General features: G+C 35.8%; 1 protein-coding gene across 1 annotated transcript in view; it reads right to left on the bottom strand.

The window, feature by feature from the left end:
* The window catches only part of LOC112045952 (PTB domain-containing adapter protein ced-6), a 63,678-nt gene extending 52,921 nt beyond the window's left edge, over nucleotides 1-10,757 (bottom strand). Inside the window, exon 1 of the mRNA XM_024082357.2 lies at nucleotides 10,472-10,757. Within this exon, the coding sequence (XP_023938125.2) occupies nucleotides 10,472-10,566 (95 nt within the window). The 5' untranslated portion in view covers nucleotides 10,567-10,757. The remainder of the gene's footprint in view (nucleotides 1-10,471) is intronic.
* Nucleotides 10,758-12,019: the final 1,262 nt, after the last annotated feature.

The raw sequence follows: 12,019 nt of genomic DNA, 5'->3' as shown, positions 1-12,019 counted from the left end.
AAACCCTTTAAAACAAAAAAAGAATTTTCAAAATCGGTCTATAAATGGCGGAATTATCGCTGGACATACATAAAAAAAAAAACGTACATACAGCCGAACGTAGAACCTCCTCCTTTTTGGAAGTCGGTTAAAAAAAATCTAACACTGGAAAATTTTTTCAAATCGGACCAGTATTTCCTGAGATTAGCGCATTCAACCAAACAAACAAACTCTTAGCTCAGCTACGATTACTCTTTTATCTCATCCCAACGAATAAAAAAGCGATATTTACAGTTTTGCGAAAATCTCCGAAAGAGTAAGCTGTATTTAATAATTTGTTAAGAGAAGGATGAAAATCTACACCCCTTTTTGGTTTCTACATGACATCGTACCGGAACACTAAATCGCTTGACGGTACGTCTTTGTCAGTAGGGTGGTAACTAACCGCGGCCGAAGCCTCCCACCAGCCAAAAATGTTAGATAGCCCATTTATCGAGGAAGGCTATTAGGCTATTTTATCCCCGTATTCCTACGGGTACAGGAACCACGCGGCGTCATATTATGTAGATAAATCATAATCGGTTTTTGCAAGATTCGTTCTTAGCGGACGACTGTACTAAGTACTAGCAGAGGCGCCGCGGGTTTACCCGTGTAGTTCCCGTTGCTGTGAACGGGGTCAAAATATAGCTCATGACACAAATACCGTGGCTCAAAAAATTTTCAAAATCGGTACATAATATCTATATATTTCTCCCTACAACACCACAAACTTTACCTATTTATAGTATTAAATATTAGTATAGAGTCTATACTAGATGATTGTATATACTATAGTATAGGAAATAGTAGTCTCGTGGCGTTCGAGCCGTCCACATTTGTTGTTGTGTAATTCTTTATGGGTTACATGGGATAGACGGGGAGAGTGATTTGAATGGAAAAGGGGAGTGTTTGTCGACAGTCAAAGGATCATTTAACCCTACACACAACGTTCACAAGTGCGTGACTCCACTCAAGGTCATTCTCTGCCATTCTAGGGTCTTATTTTGGTTACAGTTTGATTTGTTAAATTAAGTTGTCCTGACAAAAGTTGTGAAACCTTTGTTCAACATTGGTTTTCTCATATTTTTTTAAATCCAATTTTGAAGCTTCTGCTAAGAATAGACAATCATCCAACAAAAAAATAAAAGAAGGCTTTGAAGTATACTCACCCACCTATTTTTAATCGCTTAAATATATGCAAGTATGTAGGTAAATTAGCCGTGAAATGCGTATAAAATTATGTAAATAAACAACATTGGTCCACGAGTTGCACAGCTGATCCAAGTTTATGTATTCGTAGTTCAATGATCGATATACAATACAAAACATACATTCGTGTCACGGCTGAATGAAACAATTTTTAGGAATTTTTGCATCGATTTCGATAATGTTTTCATAAAAAGCATAGGTTACCCTTAGTAGATACAGGTTAAAATTAAGTTTTATGTATATTCGGCTTACTGTTGAGCTCGAGTCTCCTCTCTGAATGAGAGAGGAGGGGAGGTCGTTTAAAAACCGAAAAGGGTGTGGATTTTCATCCTGCTCCTAAAAAGTTCCGCTTCCATCTTAGACTGCATCATGACTCACCATTAGGTCATCCTGCTCCTAACAAGTTAGATCGCTTCCATCTTAGATTGCATCAACACTTACCATCAGATGAGATTGTAGTCAAGGGCTACATAAAGAATAAATTTATTTTAATGAATAAAAAACTTACAAAGCCTTCCTAAAATCTAGTTTTATCGCCGCGTTGCAACGACTTGCGGTACGGACGGCTTCAGTGTGCTCGTGGCGATTGAGCCGTCCACATCTCTTGTTGTGTAATTCTTTATGGGTTACTTGGGATAGGCGGGGAGAGTAACTTGAGTGGAAAAGGGGAGTGTTAGATATCTGTCAAAGGCGCCTTTAACCCTACACACATCCTTCACAAGTGCGTGATTTCAATCAAGGTCATTCTCTGTCATTCTATTGTCTCATTTTGGTTACAGCTTGATTTGTTAATTAAGTTGTCCTGACAAATGTTGTGAATCATAACCTTTGTTCGACATTAGTCTTCTTATTTTTGTAATCACTTCTGAGTCCGCTAAAACTAGTATCTATATTTGTGTATCCTAGGCTTTTATGTATAGAAACAGCTGCAAGATGGCGCGCGTTGGTTCAACGCACGTTTACACAATGCGGTCATATTGTTTTAATTCAAACGCAAATCGGCGCGTTTGTTTTGTGTGTAACTAGGGCTCATGATAACAGTCAGTATTTTGCAATACTAGACTTGTTTAACCCATACTGTGGAGTTATCAACCCATATTCGGCTCACTACGGAGCTCGAGTCTCCTATCAGTGTGAGAGGGATTAGGCCAATAGTCCACTACGCTGGCCCAATGCGGATTGGTAGACTTAACACACGCAGAGAAATTTCTTAATTCTCTGCGTTGGAGTTTACTCCATAAGAATCGATTTTTCATGTATAGCGTCCGGTATGAAAAAATATGGGCAGTAAAATTCGATGAACGAAACGTAACGCTGTCAGCGTTACGTTTTTGTGCACAACTTTTCACTTTTCAGGCGTAAGTATTGAGACGTAGGTACATAGTGTATGCTGCGTAGGTAGGTATGTATTTAGACAGTCATCTGAAAGAGTAACTCCATTCTTGCGTCGGAGCTGAAACTATTTTTTTTTTATTATTATTATTACGTCTATGCACATATATGACTTTGGATTTTTTTTACTATACAGTGCCCGCATCCTAAGCGCGCTGCAGACTTCACGGTGCACCTGATCATGTGTAGCTGGCGTTAGCAAAATAATGTATTGAGTCATTTGTGAATATGTTCCAAATTTGAAATTTGATGCCTAAATTATTAATTAAAAACATCTCCGCCAAGGTCCTCAGTTCCGTTGCAATTAATTTTGAGCGAAGTTTAATTGAGAGCCGAGTTTGTCGTAGAGTGTGTCGTCACGATCATATTGCACCACGCGTTTTATACGTTGGTAGTTGGTGCCAATTAGCACAACGGAATAGCGGCCACAGATAAGTTTTAAATATACTAGTCATAGACAATTGTAGAGTTATGGATTCATAGACAACACTGCCACATTAAACTTACACATTAATACAAATTATGTATAGATATAAATGCGAAAGGTCATCACGAAATATTTGAAACCGCTAGACGTACAAAGATGAAATTTGCCAGGGAGTTAGTCTATAGTTATAGTAAGTAGATATCCGCTAAGAACGGATTTTTCGATAGGGCCGGATTAAAGAGGTCGAGGGCAGTATAGGCCTCATTCGAACGAGCGTTTTTTATCGGGCGTTAAAAAAGCGTAAATTAAATGAAGGTTTATTTCCAAAATTGAAAATGCAACACTGCTCGAAAAAAAGCGTCCCGTTTTTTATTTGAACGGTTTATTAACGTCCGTTAAAAAAGCGCTCGTGCGAATGGAGGCTAAGTATATCTATATTAAAGTGTGTTTACACTTTGTACATTCAAAAACGTACTGCAAAGACTAAATTACTGATGAACTGGTGAAACAATTTTCCATTTTGTAAAATGGGTAGGTAAGTGTATCCCATGGCATACCCTAATTAAAAACTCTCTGCACACCACTGTGTATTATGTGTAGGAGGGATAAAAAGGGTGTTAATAAGTTTGTTATAGTTATATTCAATGCTTATGCACTCGGAGGAATTATAAAATTCCTCTTAACTCAATAATTAACTACGATATTTTCCTACGAATTTTCATTAATTACAATGAATTCTGCTATTAATTATAAATAGATTCGATCGATAGATTCGATTCCATTTTCTATGGATCGATTCAAAATATTTCGACCTTTTTTCTGTCCACTTTATAAATTATTGTTTTCATAAAAAATATTTAAAAAAACTATACTTAAAGTACTACCACCACCGCTAATTATAATTATTCAACAAATCGAAGTTAAAAATTAATTTAAAATTTAAACTAAAGTGTTTTTCATATAACATGGGGACGGTGACAGTCGCCATTATGACGTTCGTAATACGTAGGTACTATTATCGTGAATCGCGGCACACTTTCCAGAGTGAAACGAACTGTCACCCGCACCATCCCACATGAAACGGACTGTAATTAAGATTTACCTAAAAAAATATGTCAAAGGTCAGAGATAGTTTCCTTTACTATTGGAAATCTTTTTCTCCTTAAACTATACGAAGCTCAAAAATTGCACGCGGTAATACCCGAAGATTATAAAAATTCAACAAGTATATACCTATATTGAATACAATTTTCCTTGTAGCTTTCCTAGTATCGTTTTTTCCATCACAAAAGTACCTAATGTCCCAAACAAGTATAATATTGATCACATAATAACAGAGGGACGATTAAAAATTTTGATCTATACCAATATTATAAAGCTGAAAAGTTTGTTTGTTTGTTTGATTGATTGATTGAACGCGCTAATCTCAGGATCTACTGGTCCGATTTGAAAAATTCTTTCAGTGTTAGATAGCCCATTTATCGAGTAAGGCTATAGGCTATATATTATCCCCGTATTCCTACGGGAACGGGAAGCACGCGTGTGAAACCGCGCGGCGTCAGCTAGTATTTGTATATTCAGTAAAATATAGTGTTCATTTTGAATCGTCAATACTTTGTAATATTTTTTATTCTTGCAAACATAAAAGCAACCTTTAAAATCGATCTAGGCGTTTTCAAGAAATAAGGGAACAAAATTAGAAATTAATTGAGAACATCTCTCATTTTAATTAATTAAATTTTTAAGACACATACATCGAACACATACTTACTTTTAAAGTATTAAGAGTGTGCAATGTGTAATTTGGTGGTTACAAATAGTTCTGGATCCCAGATTCTGGAAAAGTTAAGAGCCTGATATTTGGGTACATGATATTTTAAAGTGCTACGTGTACTAACATTTTTGTTTTGTATAGATATCTTGAACATGGCCATTTTGTTTTTCGTTATGTTGTTTAATTTACTTGTAATTAGGTAAAAATGGTTTTGGCGCTCACGTCATAAAATTTGTGTCGCGCGTCAAAATCTCACAAACTACTAGAATAAATAAAAAAAATCTTTCACCATTAGAAAGCTACGTCTTGACCGAATAATCTGTACTAATATTATAAAGCTGAAGAGTTTGTTTGAATGCGCTAATCTCAGGAACTACTGGTCCGATCTATTGAGGAAGTCTATAGGCTGTATTTTATCCCCGTATTTCTACGGGAACGGGAACCACGCGAGTGAAACCATGCGACGCCTACTAGTAGACTATATTTTATCATCTATTGCTACGGGAACGGGAACTAGACGTGTAAAACCTCAGGGCGTCTGTTAGTATTTGTTAAAAACATACATAAACACTTAATATACATTTTTTTTATTCTTTACAAGTTAGCCCTTGATTACAATCTCACCTGATGGTAAGTGATGATGCAATCTAAGATGGATAGGATGAAATCCTTTTGGTTTCTACACGACATCGTGCCGGAACGCTAAATCGCTTGACGTCTTTGTCGGTAGGGTGGTAACTAACTACGGCCGAAACCTCCCACCGGCCAGACCTGGCCCAATTAAGAAAACCTCAATCGGCCCAGCCGGGAATCGAACCCAAGACCTCCGTCTTGTAAATCCACCGCGCATACCACCGCGCCACGGAGGCCGTCATAACATACATATATGATACATACATATACATAAACATACACATACAATATACACATATGATAGTTATCTACAAAGGCACGTCATAAGTACTCAACATTTGCACAAGCAGAACAAATAACAAATATTTTTACAAAAGCCAGAGATCCTAGTTATTTACGCTCTACTTATCTGAGATAATTGAAATTTGAGAATTTAGGAATTCAGGTACCGAGGTTTTACAATTTTATTACAAAACTTTTGATTATTGCATAGCAATTTAACCGCTCTAAATGAAGAAGGCACTCAAATTAGTATACCTTGTGCCAAACTTCGAGTCCGTTCTGACGTTGCAAGTTGCAACATACCGAACTCAGTTATTCATGAAGCTGAGTACGAGTCTCCTCTCGAATAAGAGGATACTCATTCGAGTCCACCACTGGCCCAATGCGGTTTGGCAGACTCAAGAAAGAGTCAAGAAAATTCTCAGGTATGCAGGTTTCTTCATATTTTTTCTCCTCTGTTTGAGACACGCGATATTTAATTTCTTATTTGACATTCATAAATGTTTATATTAATCGTCATACAAAATCATTATTATTATAATTTTTTTTTTTTGAACACAAAGAATTCGTAAATTCAATAAATTATGAAAATATTTTCGACTTACATTTTAAAACTAGCTGACGCCGCGCGGTTTCACCCGCGTGGTTCCCGTTTCCGTATGAATACGGGGATAAAATATAGCCTATATCAAATCGGACCAGTAGTTCCTGAGATTAGCGCGTTCAATCAAACAAACAAACTCTTCATCTTGATAATATTAGTATAGATAAAGTAATGGTATGTTTAACCAGGCTGGGATGTTTCCGGTGATTGCGCAACCACACGCCTCGTGTTCAGAGTGGACTTGAAGTTTGGCACGGTCTATAGACCATAATAAGTTTTAGAAAACAATACTGCAAGAAACGACATAATTGACGTAGATTTTTCTGACCGATCAAATAACTCACTCGTCGACATATACATAAATATACATAAATGATAAATTCTGCTCACTTTTTGCAGTGATTTTGTAGGCAAATAACATGTCTATAATATAAAATGTCGTTGCTCTCAGAACGTTTTAGTTTTAGTTTGTTCAGAATGACTAGTAGGTACTGTAAGATAAACTGGTATCCAAGTATGCCACAGATCAACAATGTGAAACTGTTTAGGAATGGATTAGCATGAGATAATTGTGTTGAAGCCACGCAAGTTCTTTGTGTTGTGTTGTGTTGTGGACGTGAGCCTGCCGCAGTCAGACCTTTGTCTGCCTTAGATCCTGTCATACGTAATTACGATTAATAGGATATAGTAGCCAACTATGTGATATGTGGCATTACTTAAAAATAAAGATCTTTTCTTTCTTTCTTTTCTTTCTATAAAGTTCGGAGTGAGCTGGCTTTTGAAAGTATCGGGTTTCAATTGGAAATCGTAGTTTTTGATATCATGAATTTAAAAGTTGTGAGGCAACCCTTAAAGTTCTGTTTTAAAAAAAATAATATTAGAATTTAAAACTACTAACCCGATTTTTATGTACTTTCACAGATATAATATTAAGCTAAGTATGGAGCAAGTTTCAGACTTGTTTCATAAAAATGGGACTTAAGAAGAAAATTATGCTAATACTCAGAGATTTTTTGTTTGCCACAAATCTTTTAAATATGGCCAATATTCCAATTCACTTCCAACTTCCTGAGAGCCTCAATAGCTCAACGGTAAGAGCGTTCGGACTCATTACCGAGGGGTGGTGTTTCGATCCCCGCCCCGTTGGGAGTATTGGTCATATTTAAAAATATGGCCAATATTCTTTAAAAAAAAAACAACTTGTCGGGAAAGACTGTATCAGGAGTGGGTACGATAATACACCAACTGGGCGGGGATCGAACCACCGTCCCCCCAGTCTAGACCCTCAACCGTCTGACTGACCAACTTCCTTCATAAAATGAGGTAAGTCTGGCTATTGCAGGTTCTCGATCTATTGTGTGCTTGTGAATTATACGCCGCCATTTTTCATAATGGCACTTAAAAGATTAATAGGTAATCCTCTTTGCTAATAACTGTTTTTGTCTAATATGTGACAATATTTGTTTGTTTTTGTCATAATTGACAAAACAGTTGTAACACAGTAGCGAGCACCCCATACATATAATAAGCGGTGCTTTCCCTTCCATATTTTTAAAATCCATAGATGTTTTTCAGAATAAAAAGCAGCCTATATTGTTGCTCAATAACTTCCTCTATCGTCTAATGAAATTCCCATTAAAATTGGTCCAGGCGTTTCGAAGATTAGGCCTGACAGACAGACAGATAAACAAAAATGTTTAACAATGTTCGTTTGTTTTGGTATAATCTAAATAATGTTCTATAGGTAAGCATTTGAGAAAACAGTAATTTTGAAATCATAGACAGACATTTTTATTTTTAACCCCCATCGCAAAAAGAGGGGTGTTATAAGTTAAACGTGTATATCTGTCAGTCAGTCAGTCTGTGGCACCATAGCTCCCGAACGGATGAAGCGATTTCATTTTAGTTTTAAAGGTGACTTGTGTACGAGTGTTCTTAGACATGTTTGATGAAAATCAGTTGAGCCGTTTAAAAGTTGTGGGGGTGAAAGTGGGGATAGATAACCGAATGTCTGCATATATACTCGAGTGGGGTCTCAAATGAAAACGCACTGAAAGAGAATATTGATGACTCGATCGAGAGTGTAATTAATAATTTTATAACCTTTTCAAAATTTTTTAATTTTATGTCGTATACAGGCTGCGTATAAATACTCCCGAATTTATATTTGAATTACTTTGTTTGAAAACATATTTTTATTTGTAGTTAATAAAATATTACTTATGCAGTTCGGTTCTATAAGTGATCTCGTTAATAACTTGAAGTTATGGGAAATAAAAACAAAGCAACCTGTATATGTATTTACTTTTATAATAATTTTATTGTTTCAATGAATTTTCGATTATACCTGCGTGCAACGATTTTTTATTCTCTCTGCTCTCTGTGCGATATTATTATAAATGTTAAAGTGTCTCTGTCGGTTTGTCTAATTGTTTGTCCGTCTATCACGGCAAAACGAATTGACGTGATTTTTCAAGAGGAGATAGTTGAAAGGATGGAGAGCGACATAGGCTACTTTTTATCTCTTTCTAACCCCCCACTTCCCTAAAATGGGGGGGAGCATTTGTAGGGTAGGAGTAGGGTCGGGGCAGGGTAGGGTAGGTAGGGCACAAGCGCACATAAGTCAAAGCGATAAGGGTCTGCTAGTATCAAAATAATTTTGTTATTCATTATAAATGCACGTATTAACCCATACCCTATTTATACATACAGTTTATGTTCCTGATCATCTTGTTGTGTATGTTAAAATGTTTATTAACTAATTCATATTGCAACCTTCGTGTTTATGCACAAGGCATAACAGTCATGCAAGTTTTATTTGTTATCTGTTTTCTAATCTATGCTCGGCTTTGTTCATGGTTGTATTTTTTATTATTTTACCACATAATCATTTTTTTTAAATGATGAATTCCCTCTCACCTACTGTTAATGGTTCTATTATCTATGCTCGGCTTTGTTCATGGTTGTATTTTATTTTATTTTACCACAATATTTTTTTTCATCGTCATCAACCCATATTCGGCTCACTGCTAAGCTCGAGTCTCCTCTCAGAAAGAGAGGGGTTAGGCCAATAGTCCACCACGCTGGCCCAATGCGGATTGGCAGACTTCACACACGCAGAGAATGAAGATAATTCTTTGGTATGCAGGTTTCCTCACGATGTTTTCCTTCACCGATTGAGACACGTGATATTTAATTTCTTAAAATGCACACAACTGAAAAGTTGGAGGTGCATGCCCCGGACCGGATTCGAACCCACACCCTCCGGAATCGGAGGCAGAGGTCATATCCACTGGGCTATCACTGCTTATTTTTTTTATCATAATGAAATCCCTCTACCCTCCAATTAATGGTTCTATAATCTATTTAAAGTTCAAAATAAGTGTGTTAAGGTTTGTTTTAGTAGTTTTGTATTGCTGTAATTTGTTTTGTATCAAAGTATATCCACGTAATTCTCGTTCCGTGAGAATACGGGGATAAAATATAGGCTACTCACAAATAACGTGGCTTTCTAGTGATAAAAGAATTTTCAAAATCGGTTCAGTTAATCCAGACATAACCGGGGCAACACCACAAACTTCAGGTAAAATTCAGTTTTTCTCAAATCCCGCAAGTACCACTGGTTTTTTACTCCTCTATCACCCAGTGAAAATCCCATTCAAATCGGTTCAGCCGTCCCAGAGATTAGCCCGGACAAACAAACAGATAGTGAAAAAAAAAAGTTTGTCTGTGGTTCAGTATCGTGTTAAAAAAATTTTAAGCACATATAAAATAACCGACAATTTTATTAAATGTATATTGATATATGTATTGATATGGTTATTAGGGATATAATATCCCTAAAACAGAACAAGTTTTAAGCAACAACATAAATATGTATTTAAAAAAAATGCCAAACATCTTTGTATACTAATAATACAAAACCAGCTGTTTGGTATTCAATATGCATTAACATAATGAATTAATTAAGGTTCTATAACGAGATTTATACAAAAAAGCGACCTCAGTAGCCATATTTAAAAACGTAGTCAGCATTTTTAACAAAGTGTGTCAACAACAAAAGTAGTTCAAACTTTTTACGTCAATAAAAATCTAATAGGCTGTATGAATCACAACCTTTGCTTGCACTGACCTTGAATTTTTTGACACTTTGGTCCCGTTCGCGCCATTAAATTCAATTTCGCTGCCGCCGTAACTTGTGACCAATGGCATGTCACCTTCCGCCATGATTGTCTATTGTTTATTTTTTTCTCAAAACGTAAACACGCAACGGATTCCGAAACTTTCGAACACTGATCGCGAACACTGAGTTAATATTTTTTTTTGTAAATATTGTTCACGAATAATTTAAAATTTATTCGACGATAAGTTTATCTTTATGCTGTAGTGACAACGTGCCCGGCCGACGGTCACTGTTGAACTGAACTGAAGAGCTCACTGCTGACCGATTATTATTTTATTAATGTAAATTTAATGATGAACGCTCGCTCTCAGATAACAGACGTAGGTACAGCACGGGTCGTGCGATATGTGAGATGGGGACAGTGAATGGGGGAAGAAGATGGGGACATAATAGAGCGGGCACGCATGTTCTTCATCGCTTAAGCAGATTGTACACGGGCAATCTTGATCGTTAGATTTTAGCGATTACAGATAAATCGTGCCACTATATTTAACCGACTTCAAAAAGGAGGAGGTTCTCAATTCGGTCGGTATTTTTTTTTTATGTATGTACACCGATTACTCAAAGACGCCTGGACCGATTTCAAAAATTGTTTTTTTGTTTGAAACGGTATAGTCCCCATTTGTTTATAGATATTTTTAATCAGCTGCATCAAGCCACTCTATACAGAATGAGTCTGGATTGCAAGAAAGATTGACTGTGATACTTAATTGAACGAAGTGCGCTCGGGTTTACTCTGCTCTGAATTTTTGATTTAATTTCAATTGAATAAAAAGCTATAAGTATTCGATAAAAATATAAAACAAATAAGGCAAAGTGCCATAGACAGTGGCGTTATTTTGTGTTCGAATTGGTCGGTTATCTCTAAGGAAAAGTTTAGATTATGGGTCCTTAGATGCGTAAACCAGTTTCTGTGATGTTCATGAATAGGATTTTTTATTTTTTTGGCAATCAATTAGATAATATTTTAAGCCAATTAATTGTAACTATCTTTTTATTTTAAAAACTGACTAAAAAAAGATATTAGCTTTTAATATAATAAAAACCGATTGAATACAAAAAAATTAAATCCAAATTAGAATCTCGTTGGATTCGATATTTTTATAATTGACCATAAATGTTGTAAACTTGTAAGACGTAGTTTTAGTGGTATTTACCTACCTATACCTACTATCATAAGCATTTAATTTTAGATATTAAGTCATCAAGTCTTATATGTACCTTTGCACCCTCGAAAATATTTTGAAATATCATACCCCTTGTTTATATTAACCCCATGAACTTGAACGAATGAGTGTAAACATTCATTCCTTATTTTAATAAAGGTTGAATGTTAATTTAGAAATTATTCATGTTTATAGGTCTTATTTATTAAAATTGTCATATACCGTCTATTTATTATTCGACTTCCAAAAATGTGGAGATTCTATGTTTGGCTGTATGTACGTATTTATAAAAAAAATATTATATCAGTCTATTGTTAGTATAGGTATTTCT

This window comes from Bicyclus anynana, chromosome 18 (assembly GCF_947172395.1).
Source record: "Bicyclus anynana chromosome 18, ilBicAnyn1.1, whole genome shotgun sequence".
NCBI lineage: Eukaryota > Metazoa > Arthropoda > Insecta > Lepidoptera > Nymphalidae > Bicyclus > Bicyclus anynana.
The sequence above is the reverse complement of the archived record's forward strand: the minus strand, read 5'-3'. Positions and strand labels throughout refer to the sequence as shown.